General features: G+C 19.5%; 5 protein-coding genes across 8 annotated transcripts; 4 read left to right on the top strand and 1 right to left on the bottom strand.

Moving 5' to 3' along the window:
* The first annotated feature begins 128 nt into the window (after nucleotides 1–128).
* LOC122715875 (HIG1 domain family member 1A, mitochondrial-like) lies at nucleotides 129–2,254 on the top strand. 2 transcript variants are annotated; one of them, XM_043938414.1, is made up of 3 exons: nucleotides 129–370; nucleotides 1,622–1,764; nucleotides 1,982–2,254. In XM_043938414.1, exons 2-3 carry the CDS (start codon nucleotides 1,629–1,631, stop codon nucleotides 2,164–2,166), a joined length of 321 nt encoding a protein of 106 aa, XP_043794349.1. In that variant the 5' UTR covers nucleotides 129–370; nucleotides 1,622–1,628; the 3' UTR covers nucleotides 2,167–2,254. The 2 variants fall into 2 exon arrangements, with proteins under 2 accessions (XP_043794349.1, XP_043794347.1); XM_043938412.1 differs by having other exon boundaries at nucleotides 130–313.
* A 651-nt stretch (nucleotides 2,255–2,905) lies between these two features.
* LOC122715747 lies at nucleotides 2,906–8,232 on the top strand. Of its 3 annotated transcripts, XM_043938172.1 has the most exons (11): nucleotides 2,906–3,054; nucleotides 3,381–3,525; nucleotides 3,741–3,860; nucleotides 4,165–4,364; nucleotides 4,649–4,858; nucleotides 6,346–6,511; nucleotides 6,705–6,774; nucleotides 7,104–7,263; nucleotides 7,403–7,540; nucleotides 7,641–7,754; nucleotides 7,881–8,232. In XM_043938172.1, the coding sequence occupies exons 1-11, from the start codon at nucleotides 2,981–2,983 to the stop codon at nucleotides 8,101–8,103; spliced, it is 1,620 nt and encodes a 539-aa protein (XP_043794107.1). In that variant the 5' UTR covers nucleotides 2,906–2,980; the 3' UTR covers nucleotides 8,104–8,232. The 3 variants fall into 3 exon arrangements, with proteins under 3 accessions (XP_043794107.1, XP_043794109.1, XP_043794108.1); XM_043938174.1 differs by lacking the exon at nucleotides 4,649–4,858 and having other exon boundaries at nucleotides 2,912–3,054; nucleotides 7,881–8,231; XM_043938173.1 differs by lacking the exon at nucleotides 3,741–3,860 and having other exon boundaries at nucleotides 2,915–3,054; nucleotides 7,881–8,230.
* A 2,998-nt stretch (nucleotides 8,233–11,230) lies between these two features.
* Nucleotides 11,231–12,535, bottom strand: LOC122715851 (multifunctional methyltransferase subunit TRM112-like protein). Its single transcript, XM_043938375.1, has 3 exons — nucleotides 12,313–12,535; nucleotides 11,949–12,050; nucleotides 11,231–11,542 (listed from the first exon to the last, which is right to left on the bottom strand). Exons 1-3 carry the CDS (start codon nucleotides 12,388–12,390, stop codon nucleotides 11,348–11,350), a joined length of 375 nt encoding a protein of 124 aa, XP_043794310.1. The 5' UTR covers nucleotides 12,391–12,535; the 3' UTR covers nucleotides 11,231–11,347.
* Nucleotides 12,536–13,506: 971 nt separating this feature from the next.
* LOC122715850 (ER degradation-enhancing alpha-mannosidase-like protein 3) lies at nucleotides 13,507–21,155 on the top strand. Its single transcript, XM_043938374.1, has 17 exons — nucleotides 13,507–13,640; nucleotides 13,720–13,765; nucleotides 14,115–14,215; nucleotides 14,479–14,518; nucleotides 14,621–14,733; nucleotides 14,840–14,993; nucleotides 15,073–15,201; nucleotides 15,292–15,463; nucleotides 15,602–15,759; nucleotides 15,821–15,925; nucleotides 16,020–16,364; nucleotides 16,489–16,653; nucleotides 17,388–17,486; nucleotides 17,584–17,901; nucleotides 17,969–18,182; nucleotides 18,288–18,400; nucleotides 18,862–21,155. The coding sequence occupies exons 1-17, from the start codon at nucleotides 13,519–13,521 to the stop codon at nucleotides 20,608–20,610; spliced, it is 4,143 nt and encodes a 1,380-aa protein (XP_043794309.1). The 5' UTR covers nucleotides 13,507–13,518; the 3' UTR covers nucleotides 20,611–21,155.
* A 1,868-nt stretch (nucleotides 21,156–23,023) lies between these two features.
* LOC122715884 (mitochondrial fission regulator 2-like) lies at nucleotides 23,024–24,801 on the top strand. Its single transcript, XM_043938422.1, has 5 exons — nucleotides 23,024–23,161; nucleotides 23,383–23,570; nucleotides 23,682–23,818; nucleotides 23,892–24,135; nucleotides 24,380–24,801. Exons 1-5 carry the CDS (start codon nucleotides 23,153–23,155, stop codon nucleotides 24,537–24,539), a joined length of 738 nt encoding a protein of 245 aa, XP_043794357.1. The 5' UTR covers nucleotides 23,024–23,152; the 3' UTR covers nucleotides 24,540–24,801.
* The last annotated feature ends 947 nt before the right edge of the window (nucleotides 24,802–25,748 follow it).

The following is a 25,748-nucleotide window of genomic DNA, read 5'->3' as shown; positions in this document are numbered from 1 at the left end:
AATTATAAATATTAATCTAATAAAAATTAATCATTATATAATTATTGTCAATATAGAATTTTATTAGTGATTTTATAAGGTATTTATAATATATCTATGTAAATACTTTATTTAAGATAGTGTATTGTATGTAATGTTTGTATATTAAATTTTATAAAATTTTAAAAAATTTATAAAGTTAAAAAGAGTTGTGCTATTTAAAATGTGTAATATCTTTAACATATATAAAAAAATAGAGAAATTCACAGTCTGGTAGGGTATTCATACATGAAATAAGTGCAGTTGCGTCATGACAGTCATAAGACATAGAACGGTGAGGAAATTTACATATGTTATAAATTATTTGTGAATGTATTTTTAAATAATAAAGGTAAAATCTTTATTTCATATATAAATAAGTGATAAATTTAAGACGAAATTTATATATTTGATAAATATTATTTTTTATAAAAACTATAAAAAATAATCACAACTTATTATAATTAAATGAATTTAATTTTTATGTAAAATATAATGTAAAATATGATATATCTACCAAAATGATTTTATATTAAAGTTGTTTTTCATTCTTAAAAAATTGAACAAAGATATATAAATATATATTATAAATAATATAAATCATTTTTTATATATATCTTAAAATATCAATATGAATTTTATTAGTACAAATTATTATTTAGTACAAAGTAAATATTAATTTAAAGTTATTATGAAATAAAATTCTTATTTCGAAACATTTTAAATATCATCAGAGTATTTGGTTTATATACATGCTGATATTAAATATATATATATATATGTTAATATATTCATGAAAGAGAAACCAAAACAAAAATTGTTCAAAAATCGTACAAAAATTTATCAAAATTTATTTATTAAATTAAAAGCAATTGAAAATGATTAGATAGAGATATAGATAAAGTGAAACTGTTCTGTTTATTATCACCTTCGTCTGTCTTCGTTTTAAATATATGTATATGTATAGGCGAACGGATATATATATTTTATAATAATAGAACGTTTTATAATAGAAATTTAAAAAATTATATTTCAATATAAAATTTATATATAAGATATGCAATATTATATGACAAAATGCAAAATTAATTCATTAAAAGAATTATTGTAATTATATATTATTAATATTTTTATTTTTAAAAAAAATTTTTAAAATTTAAAATAAAATATTTAATTGAATGAATATAAATATGTAGTATAAGTGATTTTTAATTTTATTTTTTATTAAACATTGTATTATATATATTATTATTTTTTATTAATTTATTTAAGTTTTATTTTTTATTGTATTTTTTATTATATGTACTACATATATCTATTTATAAATTATATTATTATATAAATTTATATTAATTAATAACTATTTAATAATATTACATGTACATCTAAATAAATTATACATATATGTTTTAAAAATATTACTTTCAAAATCATTTTACTAATATCATTTTATAAAAACATTATATATATTTATATATTATATTATATATATAATAACATAGATAAATATATATGATTATATGTAATATATAATATTCATATAAAATATCTTATATATGTGCATTATATTTTTTTTATTAAATTTATAAATAATATTATATAGGTGAACAATGGATGAAAATATTTGGAAACAAACAAAATTAATGGAAATTCCAGAAGAAGCTCTTAGACAAACATTAGAAAATGAAAAGTCCATGACAGAAAAATTATATGCACTAGTAAAACGATCTCCATTTGCTGTAGCTGGTATGTTTTTAATTATTATTTCATTATTGTATGTTTATTTACTCTGTCAATAAATTAAGAATATAAAAGAAAACATATATTAAAAATAATAAAAATCAGTATTTTTTAATAATAATTATTTTATTTTTCACTATAATATAATTAAAATATAAATAATCTGAATAAATTTTTCAAATTTAATATTATTTTATGAAAATAAATAAGATTTTTTTTATAGGTTTAACAGGTTTATCTATTATATGTGGAATAGGTGTATATAAATGGAAAACAAAAACAGTAAATCCTTCTATATATTTAACACAGCTAAGAGTTGCAGCTCAAGCTACAGCTCTTAGTATTATTGGTTTAGGAATGATATATAGTATGTATAATGATTTTATACTGAAGAAAAAAAAGGAATGATATTCATTATGTGACATTAAAAACAAATAGATATTTAATATTAGAAATTTAATTATTTTTAAAGAACAAATTGCAATATTTATTATTTAATAAAATATCCAAAAAACATGTAATAAATGTATATGTAATAAATATCAAACTTAAACAATCTGTGTAATTTTTATTATATTCAATGTAAAAAAATGTTATGTAATTATATGAAATAATAATTTGATATTTTTTAAAATATTTCTATTATTAAAGAAATTTTTTGTTGTATAATTTATTGTTCTTTAAATAGAATATAAATGATGTAAGAATTAATAAAATCTAATAAAATAAATCAATATGAAAAATTAAATTTAAAAATTTAAAATTTAATTTAAATTATGTATTTTATAAAATAATTCTACTTATTTAAATCAATATTTTATATTTTATATAAAATGAATATTAATAAATATTTATATATATGTTTGAAGAATGAAAATTATTTAAATCTTATTAAATTAAAAGCACTTAATTATATTATTTTATATTAAAATATTATTAAATATTATCTGAATATATAATATAGAATAAATTTCAATTATTTAGTGTCAAATAATATATTTTTAACATATAAATATATTTAGAATTAATAATATTTCAAATTTTTATGTTTAATGATTGGTAAAATATGTTATAATATTATATAATATAATATTATATATAATAATTAATTTTAATTAATTTGTTTGTATTCTCATATAATTAAAATCAATTCTAACTATAATAATAAATATGCAATATTAGGTGCGGAACAATTTATTTTAAGTTATCAAAATACGTAAAGATGGCTGAAGAAAGTGATAGAAGTCAATTGCCACCTGGTTGGGAATGCAGATATGATATTCGAAGTGGTCGTCCGTATGTACATTTGTTATAAAAACTTATGTTATTTTATTATTTGATATTAGAAAAAACAAATATTAATGAAATTATTTATTTATTATAAATAACTAATATTACGCAATTATCATGATTTGTTTCGTCATTTAACTGTTTGTTAAATATAAATTGATAAAAAAGAATATTATTATATAATTATTCTTCATTAATATTTTTTGTTTTATTGGGATATAATAATATATTAATAATTATAAATAATTATGATCAAATTATTACATGATAAATAGTATAATAACATAATTTAATTATTAATTAATATATAAATATATATAAAATATTTACAGATATTTTATAAATCATTTTAATCGTACAACAACATGGGAAGATCCAAGAGTAAGATATTGGCAGTATTCTCAGTATATACAATCACAAAATTCAATGGCACTGAGTTCTGCTACAACTATTACTTCCCAAGATATACCTATGCAGGTTAGTAGATAATTTCTATTATATATTAAATATGTTAGATTTATTAAATCATCATATAATGAACATATATATTTTTATATATGAAAAAATATGAGTTTTTAAAATTATATTCATGCATATATTAAAATTTTAATTGCACTACCAATATATGTATTCTTATCATATACACATGCTGCATTTGGATAAAATATAATATGTACAACTAAAATAAATAGACTGGAGGAAACGGAGGTGGACATTTAGGTTATGCAGGAGCTCATAGAGCTCCTCAAATCTATCCTACACCGTCTCCTTATCATAATCCACAACTTGCATTTTTACCCCCTAGTTTGCAGGTAAGTAATTTGTAATTTATATGCATTATTACATATTATTTGATATTTTGATATTTAACTTAAAATCAAGTCAAATTTTGAATTAATTATTCTTATATTTTTTTATATAAATTATCAATATAAAAATAAATAATGATATAAATAATATTATTTTATATGAAACTTATATTAAATATTTTTATATTAATTTTATTATTATCTATTTATTAAATATATTATTTTATATATTTTAATATTAAATATAAAATATTTAACAATATTTAATTTATAATATAATAATTAATTAAGGAAATAATTTATGTAGGATCTGAAAACTCCATTATCTCTAAAATCAGTTAGTGCAATGACAAATAGGCTTGGAGATATGACATTGGGATCTTCAACACCAATAAAAAATATGGAAACATGTTTAACACAGAATTCAGATTCTGAATTGCAAGTTGCTAAAATCAATGCAATGTTTCCAACAGTTTCTGATACTCATATTCGACTTCTTTTAAAAAAGTAAGTAAATATATACATAAATATATATGTATATGTATAAATTATAATATATATTTAAATCCTTATATTATCATATATCATTATTAACAAAAATTTTGGTTAACTTCTTTTATGTCCATTAATATAAATTTTTATATCCTTAAATTTGAATTATATTAATATACACATTTTTTATATTTAGTTATATTTCTGATATGTATTGATATATATTAGTTTGTTTTTTTCATTGAGTTTCATTAGCACTATACAATTAGAGTGCTAAGGTGGTAGCTGATATCTTTCAGATACCATAACAGAGCAGCTTTGGTTGTCAGCGCTTTACAAGTGGAAAAGAATCCTCTTTGTGCGCCAGGACCATGCACACCTATGGGAGTGCATTCTAACTATGCAATACCAAGATGGCGATTACCACCACATGCTATACATGCAACTTTAACATTGAGTCCACCTCGTGGGACTCGGCCAGCCCCTAACTCCCCAAAAATGAAACTTAGGTTTTTCCTATATTAATAATTTAAATTTTACCAGATATGGATGCTAGATGTTGATATTGTATCTTGTGATAGTTGCAAAGAAATATATCAGATAGCAAAAAAAACATTATACATATTAGTTTATTTTGAATATCTGATGTATTTTCTGTACATTTTCTGTACATAAGTATATACAATGCTGTGTAGTGATAGCATGTGTTATTACACATTGCAGACTATTTATACAATCAAATATTTCTCATTTAATCAAATTCAATTTTTATCTTCTATAATTTATTAATAAATAAAAATTAGAATTAGAAATTATAAATTTATTTATCTGCAATGTGTTAAAATTTGTTAAGTATAATTTTATAAGTGATAATATTGCAATTAATCAATGTGAGAATGCAAAATGTTTGACTAAGCAATAATAGTAATATGTTGCAAAAATTTACATCCTATATAGTAGATAAATCTATATTTTGAGTAGTTTTTTAAAGAATGATATTAAAAAACCAATAATTTTTTAGTAATTTTTTTTAAATTATTGAATAATTTAATTTGTATGTTTCGTTTTTTCTTATTATAATTTATATTTAATTTATTTTTATATTTAATTTTTTTATATATAATGTTATTTCGAATTCATTTTTCATTTCAGTTTCTTCCTGGTTTACAATACACCATATGTTGGATAATATAAAATTTACACAGATCATAGATAGGTTGGTTTCATATCATCAATGCATTTTTTGTTTAATTTTTAATAATTATAATAAAAATTCATATTTTCCTTTTATGTTATTTGTTTGTTATAATAAAAATTTCATAATAATAAATGAGTTTTTTAAAAATATTCAGTATTATACATGTAAATTAAGAAAAATAACAATAATATAAGTTTCAATTATTTAAATATTTAATTAATAATAAATATTATCAAACAAAATGAAAAAAAATATTAATATAATATTATTATATAATTATTATATAATTTTATTATATAAATATAATAAAACTCATTTATACAATAAACCATATATACAATAAACCACATTTATTGAACAAAAATGTGGTTTAAAGCATGATAATATGTGCACGTTATATTATAATTTGAAATATTATATTTGAGATTGTAGTTAAAATATATAATTTTATTTTTTTTAGATTTATATTATACTAATTATTATACTAATTTTAATAAATTCGAAATAATATTTTTATTCAAATTATCAAATTATCAATTATATGTGCATACAATTGTTATAATTTATTAATTAATTATTAATTATTAATTATTATAATTTAATAATTTTTAGTTATTAATCACTAAATGGATATTTTAATGTATACATTTTTCTTTAATAATCATTATTATTATTATTTTTTAATTTATAAGTAAATCTTCACAATATTCATTCTATATTGTAGACTGTTTATATTTATATCATGTGTATTACAAAATAGTTTTAATAAATATTACGTACTAAAATACTACATTGCAGGTACCTGAAAAATGTATTTCCAAAAGTAGAAGAAACTATGTTGCTTGATATTTTGGAACAAAGTGATAACAATGTTCAAAAAGCTTCTGAAAAATTAATTGATTTGGGTTATGAGAAACGAAATCCCATAGCTCCTAAATCATTACGAAAAAAGGAAGAAGAACAAGTAATATATCAAATCTTTTTATGTTTAATTGTACATCATATAAAAAATTAATATTTTTTTATAATTATATATTATATATTTTTGTATAATTTATAATTATATATTTATATTTTTTTATATTTATAATGTTAATATATTTTATTTTATAAATATTTCATAATATTATAGATAAAATATTTATATATTTTTTCAGATAAAAAAAGAACAACAAATTGCACCTACCCCACCACCACGTATGAAAAGTTTAGAAGAAAAAAATAAAAGTAAATATATTTAATATTTTGATAATGTTAATAATATCAATATTTTAATTCTTTTTAGTTTCATATGAAAATCTTGTTTTATTGTTAATGTATTTTTTATATTATAATTTAGTTTTATAGACATAATATCAATATTGATGAATTATTAGTATAAAATATATGTATTGAGTATAAAATATGAAAATATAATTAAATTATGAAGTAAATTTTAAAAGTAATTTAAAATTTACAAATATAAATCTAGGATAAAACATCAAATATGATTCGGATCACAAAGAATTAAACTATTAATTTCAATATTTTAATTTTTCTAAATTATGATTTATTAGTGAAAATGCGATTAGTGGAAAAATATAAATCAGTGCCAGAAAGAGTAATAATGCTCGCTATGGATAGCGTTGATTATGATGAAGAAAGAGCAATACACATATTAGACATCATGGTTACAGAAGAAGCTACAAGACCTTTATGTACATCAAGTAGTCAAAGGTAATATATATCTAAATAAAGAAATTCGTATTTTTTATATATGTAATGGAAATTTTAAACTTTTTTTCTAATTAAACAATATTTCAATTTTATACTTCATGCAAATGTTTTATCTAAATAAAAATATATAATATTACAGTAGTAAAAGTGATGAAAGAAAAGATAGTCCACCAATAACTGAAGCCGTAAAATTAACTGTATCACCAATTAAAAAAATAGTTAAGGATGCAGATTCGGAAAAATCTAAACGATCTAAAAATAAAATAGAAATACCAAAGTAAGGCGAAATTCTATTATATTTTGCCATATCTATGATTTTTTAAAATAATTATATTTAATATTCATTATAAAAATATAATGTTCAATAATATTTTTAGAGTTTCTCGAGGAACCAGTACAACAGAAGACAATGAATACAAATCTCCATATTTGACAAAATCAGTTGGACCAAATCCTGATTTACCAAAAGGAGCTAATAATGATTTACTTTTGTAAGTTAAACATTTTTTTTCTAATATTAATAATTAATAAATTATAATAAATTTGTATTTTTTATATGATTATAATTATTATATGATTTAAATAAATAATAAATAAAATTATTTTAAATTTTTTAGACCTGATTATGCACCCTGGTCAGGACCAGATCCGAATTTATTAAGTAAAGAAATATATAATAAAACAATAGCTAATGGACATGATGCAAGTTTGGTTTTTGGAAATCGTTATGTTGCCAAAGGACCTAATCCAGAATTGAGAAAAGGCCCATTGAGGGAATTAACTCAAGGATCTATTTATTCTCAAAGAAATATTTCAAACACAGAAAGTCGTGGTAAATGAAATATGTGCAACTGCTTTTTTGTCAATTTTTATGTTTGTTAATTTATTTATATTTCAGTTTTGTATAAATTACTTTTTTTATTTAATAATTTCATTTAATAAATTATACAGATTTTTAGTTATAAATAAGTAAGTATATAAGTATATAGTTGAAAATTAATTATTTATAAATTATTTAATCAAAATATTTATTTTTTAATTTTTTAAAATTTCCAATAATAATATTAATTTAAGTAAACAATTATTGTTAATTCCATATTATAATTAGATTCAAATTCATTCATTAAATGTTTATTATATATATTTTTTTACATAATTACATAAATATTATTTTGTTAATTTTGTTTTAGTTAGTTACATTTTAATAATTGTTTTATATTCATTATATTATATTCATGAGATACTAATTAATTTTATTATATACCAAGAATGAATAACAAATTATCTACAAGATAAAAAAGAAGATAAAATAATATTTAAATGAATGTTCAAAAATTTATTTAGATAAACATGTTTTTAATAATTTAAAAAAGTATATAATTATCATTCTAGTATTATATATTATCAATTTGGAAAAATCATGATGCTTCCATTTTTGACATATCTTGTGCATTTTAACATGTATATAAACAAAAATTTCTAAATATGACCAAATTTCGAAATATTCAAAAGATAATTGAAAAAAACTTTTAATATTAAATTAAATTAAATTATTAATATTAAATTAAATTATTTGATTATATCTAAACATAAAATTATACTTAACTTCTTTCAAAATATAAACAAAGTTTTTAATAATTTCAATATAACATATTATATTCAAATATAATATGAAATTTATTTAATATTTGTAATAGTATAATATTAATAGTAGTAACTAATTTTATAAATAAAATATTTTATAATATTATTTTAATATAATATTATAAATTTTTATTATAAATATTATAAATATTTATTATAATATTAATTTTATTTAAAAATTTTTTGTAATATATACATTGATTAATTTCAATAAATTTATGCAAGAATTTTATTTTTAAAAAATTAAAATTATTAGTATTTTTAAAATTATTGAAATCTTAAAAAATTAAATACAAATTAAAAAAATATTTTCTAATATAATTCATATATTGTTAATTTTAATTAATATATATTCTTTTTTCTTTGCAATAATTTAAAAAATTAAAAAATAAACTTAAAAAATTAATTTTTAACTCCTAAATTCTTAATTTATAAAAATAGAAAAAAAATTTTATTATATATTAGTGAAATTTATATTATATTTCATTTATATTATATTTTTGTTAAAATAATTTATAAAATATAAAAGAATATTAAATTCTTTTTAACAAATATAAAAATAATTTAGAAGTCTTTATAATCTATACTATATTATCATATTAAAATTTTTAAGATTATAAAATTTTTACCACTCTAATACTTAAATTCTATTTGTAAAAATCATAAATTGCCAAAGGACCTAGTTCTTAGCATCACAACTGATACATTCAGTATTATAAAATATTTGAGGTAATTTAAAATATAAAAAAATTTAATTATGTGACAAATATTTGAAAAATTATTAGTTTTATATGCTAAATCATATTACAATATACAATAGATATAAATTGCATATCCAAAATGCAATTCCAAGATAATTATTACATATGATAGGCCATAACCAAAATAGGATTTTTAATGATAAATTAAACGAAAAATAAAACTTTATATATGCTATAATTAAATAAATGTACAAAAGTATTTTCATAGCTTAATTTAAAATAATCCTGCCTTTGAGAAAATTTAATATGTGAATAAAAATTAATAAGAGATGGGCTGTGGTTGAAACATTAGGGCTATTTTTATAGCTTTTTGACTTGGAGAAATTAGGAGGGATAAAATAATCTATTTTAATTATATTTTGAGTATTGATACATATGCTGAAAAATAAAATAAATTAATTCTTTAATTAGATAATTATTGTAATTTGATATTTCAATATGAAAGACATTCTCTCAAATGCAATTAGATATTGTATTCTGTGTATTTAAACTTATGTATTATGAACTATGTAATTATGTATTGTGAAGTAACTATTAGTCAATAATATAAAATGCCAAATTTATTTCTTTGAATTCTTCCATCCAATAAATTCATTATAAAATATTAATATGAAATAGAAAATGAAAAGTAAAATATCTTTCATTATTTTAAATTACATAGAAATGAATTAAATAGAAGGTTGTATGCAATAAATGTTAGTAAAATCTGTCCCTAAAATAATAAATGTATTTTATCATATGAGATTTGTTAATCTGATATGGATTTTCTTGTATTAATGCATAAGATATTTGCTATATATGCAAAAAATGACATTATATATTAATGAAGTTACTCTATTTCACAATTAAGATTTCAAGTTCCATGCAATTTTTCTCGTGTATATGTTATTTTATTTGCAGAAACAAAACTATTTTTAATAGACTTTATGCAATGTGAACACATGAAAAAACTATATATTTAGATATTTTCAGAATTATTTTGTGTTTAATATAGTTCGCTACAATTATATTAAAATCATATTTAGCTTTAAGAATTTTGTCCTAGATAATTTAAACTAAAAAATTAATACATTTTAAAATGAATTAAAATAATTCATAATTAAAAATATAAATATTACATACATACAAATATTATATATGAAATATTGCAATAATGCAAATTATATTACATTGTATTTACACATATCTGTACAATAAAAATCTCTATAACCAATTTTGTGTAATAATTTATTTATAATTCTTTTATATATATATATATATATATATATATATATATATATATATAATCATACTATTTACATGATTATATGTTATTTTATTCCATAAAATATTAAGTAATATAATGTAATTACTAAATAAGTATATAATGTAATTAGTATATAGTGTATAGTATATAATGTAATTACTAAATAAATCTAAAATATTAAAAAAATGCAATATAATTTTAATTTAATATATATTTATTTATTTTTTTATTTATTTTTTTATATATAGTTTTTAAATTATTGTTTTTATGTTACATTATTTTGCACTAATTACAATAACAAAGATATAAAATTAAACTATGTATATTTTAAAAAAGAAAGAAACATTTTATGTACAACATATAAATATTTATCATTGATTGAAAAAAAAAATATAAAGATAGTGTCTAATTTATGTATTGTAATATTAATTTTTTAAACTTCGTCTTCATTTAAAAGCATATTTGGTATACCATCATTGATTGGAAACTTTCTACCAGATTCCGGGCATAATAGATCTCCATTAATGATTTCAACTTCAAGTAATACATGATGAACTTTTTTTAAAAATTCCTCGTTTGTTTCAAAATCTTGAATCAGAGTCTGTGGTAATTCTCCAACGTGTCCTATCTGCATTGATATATAATATATTATTATTCATTGGTATATGTGACTCAGATTTTTAATATTATTGTTTACATTTAAAAAAAGATATAAATATACTTTGATAATATTGAAAATTTTAAATTGAAAAAGAAAAAAAAATGAATGATTTTAAATCTAAGTCATAATTATTTCATATAATACTAAATAATTACAGAAAAATTAGTTCGTACTTAAAACAAATTTTCATATATTTAACATTTAATAAAAAATTTAATAAAGACTATAAATAAAAATATTTTATTTTAAATGATATTTAAAATATTTCATAATTTTTAAATTATTTTATATATTTTTATATATTTAATACGTTAAAAATTTTAACAATAATCTTTATTTCCAATTATTTATATAAATAAATACAAAAACTTACACTTTCTGCAGCTTTCCAAAGTGTAGCCCAATCAAGTTTTGGAATTATTCTTGCGATAAATTCTGAATTGAAATCTACTTCTGAGACTTTAATATCTTTTGCCTACAATTTTATATAAGAAATGTAATGCTTTCTTTATTAAAAAATTTTTAAATTGAATTGAATATTTACTTTATATTAAACAAAATATATCATAAATAGTATGTTATATGCGATTTTTAACATAAACATGTTAAAATATTTTATTTTTTTTTTTTTACAAAATATTTTATTCAATTTTAATTTAAATTAACCTCAAAATATATATATATATATATATATATAATATATATAATATATATTTATATATATATGTAAAACTTACAACAATTCCAAGGGGATATCCAACAGTTACACCTTTTAAGCATTTTGAAGTTAACATATTATGCGTTAAAAGCTTCATTTTTTTATTATATTATTTAATTATTTTGTTAATTGAAATAATTCGAAAAAATTATGATTTCGTTTATTAAAGTTTTATATTATAAGTTCATTACACGATACTTTTAATGCCGGCTTTTCCTCGCTTATGCACGTTCCAATTTCAAGACGCAATTCAATGTAACTAATATTTTATTATGAAAATGATATTTTCATAATTGTTTTTATATTTTAATTGTGTTATATCTAAAATAAAAAAAAAATAGGATAAAATAAAAATTGTTCAATTAAATTTTTAAATAGAAAAAATTGATTATAAGAATTTAAATTTGATATTTATTGCAATAAATTATTTGACAGGATCACGTGATTTCTTCTATTTAATTGCACTTTTCTTTGAGAGGTTAGTTTCTTAGGAAAAATACTATTATATTATTTGGGAATAATCTATTATATTTTATTAGGTTCTCTCAAATATTTCTAAAATAATTATATCGAATTAATTCTAAACAAAATTTTATTCGATACAAAAGTATAATAAATTACAAAACATATGGTGTAACCGACACGTATATATCATAGTCCGAAGTGAAAAATAGTTTAAACAGCAAACTGACACTAGCCACATCATCTGGCCTTGATGAAAATACGCAATCAGCTGTTATTCTTGCCGTTTATCTCTTTATGTATTATATTTAAATATATTTCTACTATTATCTGCCATCATATTTTGACACATCACCAACCTACTCGAAAAAATAATTAAAAACTTGTATAACCTAGAACAAGTATATTTTGATTTTTCAATTTCTAATTCTTCTACACACATTTAAAAATATATCTAATAGATATTAATAATTAAATATTATAAATTTTCTTTTTATTTGTAATAATATGTATTTTTAATAAATTTATGATATTTGTGATAATTATCAAAAAATGCTACAGAAGACACAGAAAGATAGATATCAATAAAAAACGTGTTAAACGTTTAGTGCATATAAAATTTGCACTTTAATATATTATTTTGTTATTATACAATAATGATATTTTGATAAAATAAATTACAAAGTATATAGAAAAAACATGTGTGCTATTACAAATACAAGATCTTGACATCAAAAGGAATATATTTTCAAATATAAAGAAAATGGCTTGTGATTTATTTATTTGGGGATTACTAATGTTTGGATGCAGCATACAAGCCTTGTTAGTTGCATCTGAAGATGATCCATTGGAATATATGAGTAAAGAAGAACGGAAAGCATTAAAGTTTGTATCATTTTTTAATTTTATATTAAAATAATAACATTTTTATATGTATTTTTTGCATATATTTTTATACTTGCAGAGAAGAAGCTAGAGATATGTTTTGTCATGCATACAATGCTTATATGGTAAAGTTTGTACAAAAAATTTTATTTTTCAAATAATATAAATAAATATAATATAATATAATAAATATAAATTAAATATTTAAAAAAATTTAATGAAACTAATATAAAATATAAAATTATAAAATTATGAATTTATAAATTATAAATTATAAATTATGAATATATATAAATATAAAGTAATAAAATTTATTATACTATGAATCAGATATATAATTTTTTAATTATTATAAGATATTAAAATATATAGTATTAGTGTTATAATTTTCTGATTAAAATCATTTTAAATTCAAATAACATTCAAATTCAAATTCAAATAAAACATTCAAATAAATAATAAATTTATATTTAGGATAATGCATATCCTGCTGATGAATTAATGCCATTAAGTTGTAAAGGAAGATATAGAGGATCAGAACCAAATAGAGGTGATATAGATTCTACATTGGGAAAGTAAGGAAAAAAATTTATTATATATTTATTATATATTTGAAGTAAAATTTAAATTTAATAAATCAATTGTTTTTATAAATTTTACTTAAAAAATAGCTTATTATACTTTTAAATACTAATAAATTCTTTAATAATATATATTTAAATGATTATTATTTATTATTATTATTATTAATATTTATTATTTAAAAAATTATAATAAAGAAATACATTATAGATATATATATATATATATATATATACATATATATGTATATTTTCAGTTTTTCTCTTACATTGGTTGATACCTTAGATACACTTGTGGTAAGAATATTGAAATTATATTAATAAGTTTCTTATGTATATATTATATAATATATATAACAAAATATAATTTATATTCATTTTTATGTATTTAATGTTTAGGTATTAGGAGATTTGGAAGAATTTGAACATGCAGTTAAACTTGTTGTCAGAGATGTTAGCTTTGACACTGATGTTATTGTTTCTCTATTTGAAACTAATATTAGAATGCTTGGGTAATATGCTTTATGATTGTTAAATATATTATTATAGTTTATACAATTATTTAATTTTTTAATAATTAATATTATTATTATTAATTTAAAATAATTTATTTGATAGGGGTCTTTTAAGTGGTCATATATTAGCAGAATATTTACAGCAAAGAGCTGATATAATGCCATGGTATAGAGGTGAACTTTTAAATTTAGCCAAAGATTTGGGATATAGATTTTTACCTGCATTTAATACAACTACAGGAATACCCTATGGCAGAGTAATATTTTAATTTATTTTGATAATAAAATATTCTTTTTGTATTCTTCAAAATATATTCATCAATATAATTTTTTTAGATAAATTTAAAATATGGTATGAAAGATGTACCTTTAGAAGTATCACGAGAAACATGTACTGCCTGTGCAGGTAGTATGATTTTAGAAATGGCAGCATTATCAAGATTAACAGGAGAACCAATTTTTGAAGTATAATATTTTGTAATATTATTTCATAAAAATGAATTTCAATGTTAATATAATATAAAACTAATATAATAATAATTGTATATTAAATAGGAAAAAGCACAAAAAGCAATGGATGTTTTATGGAGAATGCGTCATCGTGGTACTGATTTAATGGGGTCTGTGTTAAATGTACATTCCGGTGATTGGGTAAGAAGAGATTCTGGTGTAGGAGCAGGTATAGACTCCTACTATGAATATTGTCTTAAAGCATATATTTTATTAGGTAATTATAATTTATCATTTAATATTAAAATTCATAATTTTATAATTTTATTATAAAATTTTTAATGATATAATAAGATATAATTAAATTAAAATAAAAAATTAAAATTAAAAATAAAAATTTTTAATTATAATATAGGTGATGAAAAATATCTTGGTCGTTTTAATAAACATTATCAAGCTGTAATGAAATATGTAAGCCAAGGACCAATGTTATTGGATGTACATATGCATAGACCAAATACAAATTCAAAAAATTTTATGGATGCTTTATTAGCCTTTTGGCCTGGTTTGCAGGTGAATATTAATTTATTTGATTTTTTTATATTTATTTGATTCTTTTATTTTTATTTTTTAGGTATTAAAAGGCGATATTAAACCAGCTGTAGAAACACATGAAATGTTGTATCAAGTTATGCAGAGACATAATTTTATACCAGAAGCATTTACTACTGATTTTCAGGTTTTTAATATTTGTAATATTTTATATTTTTTAAGATGAATAAATAAATCTTAATTAAATGTTAATATATGTATGTTTTTATTTATATAATTAGGTACATTGGGGACATCATCCATTAAGACCAGAATTTCTAGAATCAACATATTTCTTATATCGTGCTACTGGCGATCATTATTATTTAGGAGTTGGGCGTAAGGTACTCAAAAGTCTACAAACTTATGCCAGAGTACCATGTGGTTATGCAGCTGTATCAGATGTTAGAACTAATAAGCATGATGATACAATGGATAGCTTCGTATTATCAGAAACTTTTAAATATTTATTTCTGTTATTTGCGGAGCCAGGCGAACTACTTTTAGATTTGGATGAATTTATTTTTACAACTGAGGGACACCTATTACCATTAACACTTGCTTCTATAAGAACTAATATTTCTTCGGTAAGTATAATAAATAAATTTAATTAAATCTGTATCAAAATATATAAATTATCAATTTTTAAAAAATTATATAAGATTGATATGATTCAGATATTTTTTAATATTTATAATTTATAAAATAAAGCAAGATTTTGAACGAGATATTGTACATGTGGACGAAATGGATCGTACTTGTCCTAACAGTCTACATTTATTTCCTGCATCAGTAAGACAACCTTTAAGAAACATGGTAGAAGATGTATATCCCAGACGTGCAATAAAAAGAAGATTGAATGCTGCACAATTTCAGGTGAAGGAATATTATTGTATAGATGTTTATGCAAAAGAGCTTAAAAATGTTAGGATTTCAATATATATTTAGTGAATTTGAAAATATGGAATTGGATAATATATTAGCATTTTAGAAGATCGGAAATTTCGAGAACTCAATATTATTTCAGAATTAAGTCAGCCACGATTATAGTTTCGAATTTCCTATCTTTTAGATATTTTTTATTTTTATTTTTCAACAATGTAAAATAATAAAATAATGAAAGATAAAAATATAAAGCAAAAATAATGCATAAAATTATAAATAGATTTTAAATTCATATGTAAAAGTTTATTAAAATTTTTCTTAATATTTTTCAATATTGCTTATCAAATTTTATTCTATTTACCGTTAAAATATTACTAGCAATAAAAAAAAATTATTTGAAAAAATATCATTTTAATGTTGAAATAAAGAAAAATTATATGTTGTGAAAAAACTTTGAAATTATAAAAAAAAAATCAAAAAACGATATATTAATATAAAAAATGTTATTGAATATGCGCTTAAACTTAATTCCAAAATTTAATTTAAATGAATATATTTTCGAGTTATAAAATACTTCCGAAAATTTGATCCGATTCCAAAAAAAAAAAACAAGATTCTCATTTCAACCAAACAGTTTCGAATTTTAATCTCTAATAATTTTAAATCTCTATTATATACAATTTAAATATTAAATACATATTAAAAATTATTATTTTTTACTATAGGCAAATAATTTGGAACATTTAAAATTATTGAGTGACATGGGAATAACAACTTTAACTTTGGCAGATGGACGTGTGCAATTATTGCATACATTTTCTAATGTAAAATAAAATTTTTTTATATTTATTAACATATTTAAATATTTTGTTTATTATAATTTTAAGAATTATAAATTATATAATTTTTAATTTGTTATAGGCAAAAACACCACAAGATTCAGAAGAAGGATTATTATTTATGCAAGAAATGGTTGAAATAAGTAAAATGCAATCTCAACAATCTGATACTAAACCACAAGCTGTTACATTTGTAAAACCAAACACAAATCCACCTCAAATAATTACATTATTAGCTGGACCAGCGCAATTTGGATTAGAATTACAAGGATTGAACAAAGTAATCGGAAAAGTTGTTTTTACATTTCCATCAACTGCATGTACTGATCTTCATAATGCAGATAAACTGACAGGCAAAATAGCAATAATGGGTCGGGGTAGTTGTATGTTTATTGAAAAGGTAAATTTTCAATATTATAAAAAATATATTGTAAAAGAATTTTTATTTAATTATTTAAATATGATAGGCGAGACGCATTCAACAAGCAGGTGCTGTTGCTGGAATAGTATTGGATAATATAGATGGTTCCAGCGCCGCAACTTCACCTATATTTGCAATGTCAGGAGATGGAAAAGAAGTAGATGATGTAGCTATTCCAGTTGTATTTTTGTTTAGTATAGAGGCTTCTGAATTATTAAAAGCAATTGCCATGGCAAATGGTGATCTTACAGTTACTCTTGGTAAGATATTAGTAAGATTACATTAATTTTATATATATTTTTATATATATTTTATATATATTTTATTATTTCAAATATTTCATCTATTTTGTTATTTTTTTTTAGGAAATTTTTTTTCAAAAGAAGATGCTCAATTGAAAGCACCTACTGATTTATCAATGTTTGAACGATTGAAGGGATCATTAAAATCTTTTCTTACGCGACAAATGACACCACAGGTCTGTATTGCTTGGTGTTTTGCAGTAATTTTTATTGAATACATTCTCCTTTGGATTTTAATTCATATGAAGCAATACTAAGTTATTTTGTTATAACTTATTATGGATAAAATCTTTTATTCTTATTACAAATATGTTACATGATATAAGATGGCAGTGTCAAATATTATTTCAAAATCAATCACAAAAACATAGATATTTCTTAATATTTATGATATTTATATTGAAACGATATAAAGATATATTTTTTATTCATACTGAATATTATGNATTATATATATTATGTTTTTATTATATTTTTATTTTTCCTTTTTTATTTTATGTATTAATTTAGTGTATATTTGTAACAAATATATTTCAGGTCATTAGATAAATAATTTTTTAAAATCAAATTTTTATAATTCTTTTTATACAAATTATAAAATAAACCTAAACATCGAGAGATATTTTTTTTATAACAGACATCTCCAAGCAGTGGCACAAATTTGGATATGGTTCCTGTGATTAAACATGAAGAAGATGATAAGGACATAATCTTTTTTTACAATCTACGCGCTGAAATTATCAAAGATGCACTTGGCGGGGAAGTAAGAATTACGTCGTCTTACATATCTGTTCCACTCACGAAAGAATCAGAGGATAACACATTAATAGAAAAACAATGGCGACAGATGAAAGAATTTTTTGTTAATCATATATATTTGGATGTTAAACAAAAGACAAGCTTACAAATCAGAAGTTTTATATTAGAAAGTTATTACAATTGGATAATAAAGTCACGAAATGGGGATAGTAACATATTAAAAATATCTTTACGAGATAAAGTTGCGTGGTTTTTAGAAGAATTAGCTGTAGTCGTACCAAATCCGTCCATTATGAAAATGGACCAATTAATGGATATTAATAAGCAAAAATTATTAAAACAATATTTATTAACAAAAATGGATATCATGGTTTTAAATATGAAAACAGTCACAACAATGCTAAAAACAATACGGTCTGAGAATCCAAATACTGAACAATTGTTCAAAATTTTCGAATTTAATATCGCGCAAGCTGGTAATTATAAGTTTTTGAAACAATTGTTACCAGGTATTTTTGACATGGAAGATGAAATTATAAGTGAACATCTTGCTCTATTAGATCGTGTTCATAAGAAATATCGTGAAATATTAACTGATGGAACAGAAGAAAATTTAGAAAAATCAATAATAGATAAAAATTTCTATTATGATATGATAATTGATAATTGGCAGGATGATTTGAAAAATTTTGAAAAATTGGATGTATTAAAGAAAATTAAAGATCAAGATTCTACAATTATAGATTTTATGGTAGATAATGAAAATAGTAAAACAGAAATAAAATCTAAAGACATTTCTAAAATGTCTAAGAAAAATGATGATCTTAAAGTGGGAAAATTTGAAGATTTTGAATATTTTATATTAGCAGAAATAGAAAAAGCTATGAAAAATTCGGAACAAAATAATATTCGAAAATATAAAGAACATATTGAAATTTCAAGAGATGTAACAGATAATATAAGTAAAGAAGCTGCTAATTCAAATAAAGTAGTTTTAAATGTTTCTTCTCAAAATCAAAGTAAAACTAATACATTAAAAAATAGAATAAAATATCAAATTGAATTTATAAAAAATAAAATTAAAGATCTTACAAAAAATATAGATTCTTTAGCAGATTTTACCAAGATTACAAACTCTCTAGAAAATGTACAATCAAATAATATCGAATTTCAAGAAACAATTACTAATAATAATAGTGCTGATGAACAAATACATAAAGAATCCTTATTATCTGACAATGATTTTCAAGTAAAAGATGCACAAATAAATACAAACAGTAGAACAATAGACAAAGATAAAAATAATGTATTCCAAAAGATTGGAAAAGAAATAGTTAATTTACAATATAATCAGGAAAATAATCCAAATTCTATTCATTTAAATACAAATAATTATAAAATTATATCCTCTAAACTGCCTAAAGAATATAAAAATCATATATCAACTTCTAAAGAAGAAGATAAAGATTTTATTAGTGTTCCAAAAGAATTTGAAACTATCAATATAAATTACAATTCTATAGATGAAAATAAACTACAACATAATGAAAAACATATAAATGAACTTACAAATAAGAAAGTTAATGTACAGAAACACAAAAGCAAACATATCGATGATGAATTATAATGAAAGTTTTTAAGTTTTAAAATATTAATATTGAATATTAAATAAAAAGTTAAGTGCAAATTTTTAAATACAACAAGTTTGGCAATTCTAATCACACTGCATCTAATATTTTTGCATTAAATTTAAACATATGCAGTGAACTTTAATATTTTATACATATGAAATTTAATTTAGAAAAATATTAATTATCAAATAAAAGAAAGTGATACAAATGACCAGAACAATACTTTAAGTCTATAGAACAGGTGTTTATAAAAGAATTCAATTTTACTTTTTATTCAAATAAATTAATAAAATTATAAAAAAGCCATATAATACATAACAGTTTGCACAAAACATTTATTCTAATGAGGTTGTGACCGAATATTCTGTTAAAATTCTAATGAATGTAAATTTTATATGTACAATTTAAACATATATTTCTTGTGCACATTACAGTATAATGTGACAGCATATTTTTTCAGATAAAGAATTTTTAATTACTATTATATATATTTAGAATTTTATTTCTTTATGTTTCTGTACTTCAAATATGTGCCATGATCGACAATATAAATTAATATTTCAACAAATAATGAATATTATGCTATTCATTTACAGTATAATTTTAACTTCTATTTTAAAAAAATATAGATAATGATATTATGATTAAATAGTTTCAAACTATAAATAATTGTATAAAACTGATATTCTTTAAATACAATAGTAGTATATTAACTTTATTAAAATATGTGTTATATTTTATTAAACAAAGAAACAAATGTATAAATTATTGATACAATTTTAAAAAAATTTTTTCTTTATAATAATTTTATTATAATAATTATAATTATTTTGATAATTTTAAAGATACAATATATTTTTAATTGAATATTAAGTGATATAATTGCAATTTCTGTTTATGTAAATCTGTTTATTAATCTATGCCTTACATATGTATATAAAAAATTGTACAAACGACAATGTACATATATATTTATGTGATATATAGGAAAAATAATAACAATGAAAGTGGCAATATATCAAATAGGATTTATGTAAAAATTTTGGTTTTCTGAAAATTACACTATATATTCTTTTTTGCTTGTAATACAAATTATATTTTGTAAAATAATTTCAAATTTATCATATAACAATTTAGGTTTACTATGTGCCATATAAAATGCACAAGAAATACATATGTTTTAAATCAAATCAATTTAGGATATATGGGATAGAATATATATCATGTACATATATCTTAAATTTATTAGATCAACTTTGTAGAATGTAACTTTGATTATGAATGTAAATATTATATAAATAAGTGTATATTAAGTATGTGTTCTACAATTAATATATAAAAGTTTGTATGATGAAAGCCAAAATAGACATTGCAAAATTTATTGTAATTAAAGTAATTACTATTTTGCATAGAATTAATATGTATATATATATGTATGTGTGTGTGTGTATAGTATGTATACGTACATACATAAACTTATATATGTATATATATACACACATAATTTGTTGTTTATTATATGAAAATGAAAAAGAAGAACGAATGTATGTATATGATACAAATCTGTTAAAAGTTTTTGGTACGTAAATAGAACGTGACATTTAAAAATGTGAATAAACTGTTGAAATGAAGAAATTTTTTGAACGATTAAGTATTGAAAATGCATATTCATGTAAATATTTTTTAAATTAAACTATTAATTTCTTTCGTATCAATATTTAAGTTCGTAATATTTTCTTTTAATTCTTCCCATAAAAATTTTATAATCTCAAATAAAATATGAAATTTTTCTTAGTATTAATGAATTATAATTTTAATGAAAAAGAAAAGAGATATAATTATTATAGATTTTAAAGAAAAATTATTTTTTTCAAAAATATATAAATTATTTATTACAATCATAATATATGAATGATTTTATTTATTTTATAAATTACTTTATTTAATTAACAAATGCAAATAATTATTTATTTGATGTTGTCTCTAAATTATAGAATAATTTTTTTATCTATATCAATTTTTTATCTATGTCATACATGAATAAATACTAACATTGAAAAATAATAGAAATAAATAATAAATAATACCAACAAATATTTGATGAACAATATAATATTCTTTAAAAATTAATTTATATTAATTCATATATAATATATAACATATAATATATTATATATAATATAATAATAATAATAATAATATAATAATATTAATATAATATATATTATATGTATTATATATATATATAATACAAAGCAAGTTTTATAACTGCAATAAAAAGTAAAAGAAATATAAACAAAAATTTTAGTGATTCTTGTTATTAAAGCTATAATTGTTTTATTTAAAGCCGCTTTTCATTGGAGTTTGCGCTTTTGTGTTACGACAACCTGTCGTCAGATGTTGGCTTTGCGTCAATGGGAAGAAGCTATTTTAATTTTGAATTTTGGATGACCTTAATATACTCTATTAAGTGTACGATATATGTATCTCGTTTTAACAAGTGAATAAAAAAATAAAAAATTTATAAAAAAACGAAAAATGTCAAAGGTAAGAAATTGTTTTTACTTGTATGCAAACCATGTAATATATGATTACCATGTGTTACTAACCATTCAAATCATTAATATCTAAGAAATTTATGTGAAATATATATTCTTATTTTAAATTAATAAATTATTTTAAATTAAAAAAGAATTTTATTTACATTTTTTTATTTGTTAATAATTTTATTAATTTTTAAATGTATATAAATTTGATATTTGTTGTAGATGAATGAACCATTAAAATATTATGGAAAAAGAAGAAGCATTGTTCGTAGAATTGGTTCAATGTTACCTTTGAAACCACCACCAAAAATATATGTTAGTGTTACACCCTTGCATTCAATGACAAGCTCTATGATTAATGAAGAAACTAGTGGTGATTATATTGATACAAATGGATATGGATCTGCAAGGTTTATATATATACATATTATATATACATATACATATTAAATTTTTTTTGTATTAATTCAATACATTTACTAATTTATATTTAATAATTTAACAATGTGTTTTACTGATAGATTGTCTAATGTCAGACCAGATTTATTGGAGCCTATTAGTTTTGGATCTGAAATTCGTTTACTTGCTTTAGAACAAGAGCTTCAAGAACTTAGGGAACAAGTTTCAGCAATAGTTAAAAGTAATAAACAATCTAGATGTATGTATATTTGAGATATTTATTTGTTTTATTGTTTATGTTTCAAATTTATTTTAACTTAAGTTCTATTTAGATACATCTGTTGCTTCTTTAACAAATGGGATGGATAGTGAAAACATAATACAGTCACAACAACAACCTCCTCCACCACCACCACCACCACCACCATTACCACCTCCGACTCCTCATATTGCAAGAAGAGCAAGTTTACAAGATCATAAAGTCGAAGATCGCAAAAGAGGTCCATTTGCTTCTCAAATTTCTATGACAGATGTATTAAAAGATATTGATAGTATTAAATTAAAACCAATTGCTAGGTAAATTATTTTTTATTTTATTAATATAGTTTATATATATATATATATATATTATATAATATATTGATGATATAAGTAGAAAAGAAGTGATTTAACATTTAAAAATATATCAAAAATATAAAAACTTTTTCTTTTGAAGTTTAATTCTTTATTAGAATCATCTTTGTGATTGAGTCATCATTCATCCTAGATACAATATTTCCTGAACATTAGTTTATAATTGCATTTATATATATTTTTTTAGATCACCTGGAGGACGACCTCTTCGTATAAAACGAGACAACAGTCCATGTAATGATTTGCAAGAAATACTTAGAAGACGTTACATTGCAATGAATTCAACTGATAGTAGAAACTCTTCAGCTAATTTGACATTGAATGACTCTTTCTCAAGTGATGTGTGAAAGTAGATTGAATGTTTATCAATGTGTGGAATGAAGGTATCATGGGACATTGTGAATGATATTAATAATAAGATAATGAGTTTGATTAATCAGTTTGGTTGCAATATTTAATATGTAGTTATAGATTATATAAATAACAAAATGAATCTGTCGAACATTTCTGAACTTATGATTATTGGTATTTTGTAGTATCAGAAATTAATTTTTAAAAATTAATATCTTTTTTTTAAAAATTATTATGTATACATACGTATATACGTATATATGTATACATATATAACCAAAGATAATATATTCTATATTGACATTGATAAAAATATTGGATTGTAAACTGTTAAAAAGAAATTGATATTTTTAAATTTTCATAAAATATAACTATTTTTTCTTTCAATAAATATATAATACATATAGCATATTATTGAAGTTGTGGAAAAAAAAATTATTAAAATGTATGTATGTCATATTTTATATATTAAAAATTTATATTTTTTTACAAATTTAAATAATTATACCAAACATCAGTAAATTATGTTTGAACTTAGCATAAAATCTAGAATTTTATTTTATGATTTTGTTTTAGAATTTGTTCTTTTTATGAAGAGCAATGAACAACCATTTGCCATTCTATCTAAACCTTTAAATTTACAGAATATTATTTTAGAATTTTTTTGTTTTATAAAATATAAAATGTAAAATAGTTATATCAAAACTTTATTTAATTTGCTTTAATAATAATTTTATAATTTTTTTGAAAACAAAAATAATGCATATTTAAATTATTCTATAATATTAATATTTTAATAATAAGTAATAATATAAGTAAAATAATTATTGCTTAAATAATAATAATTTTAATAGAGAAAATTATTTAGTAATGAAAAATTATTTAATGTATATTCTGTAAATAGAAATATTTAAATATTTTTTCATGAAGCACAATTTTTTTTAAAATTATTTATTATAGACTAATTTCATATAAGTTGTGGAAATATATATAATAAATATATAATAAAATTATAATAGTTACATATTTTAATTTTGTAAAAAAATTAATGATAAATTATAAAATTTTCTGCTATATATATGTACAGTTTACAATTCAATATTATTTAGATTTATTTTTTAAGAAAAAATTTTATTTTTGTTTTATTATAATAAAAAAGAAATAGATTTTAATTTAAGATGTAGTTAGTTAATGTGTAACAAACT

This window comes from Apis laboriosa, unplaced genomic scaffold, assembly GCF_014066325.1.
Source record: "Apis laboriosa isolate Shangri-la unplaced genomic scaffold, ASM1406632v1 scaffold40_cov151, whole genome shotgun sequence".
NCBI lineage: Eukaryota > Metazoa > Arthropoda > Insecta > Hymenoptera > Apidae > Apis > Apis laboriosa.
Note: the sequence above shows the minus strand (reverse complement) of the source record. Positions and strands in the feature narration are given on the sequence as shown.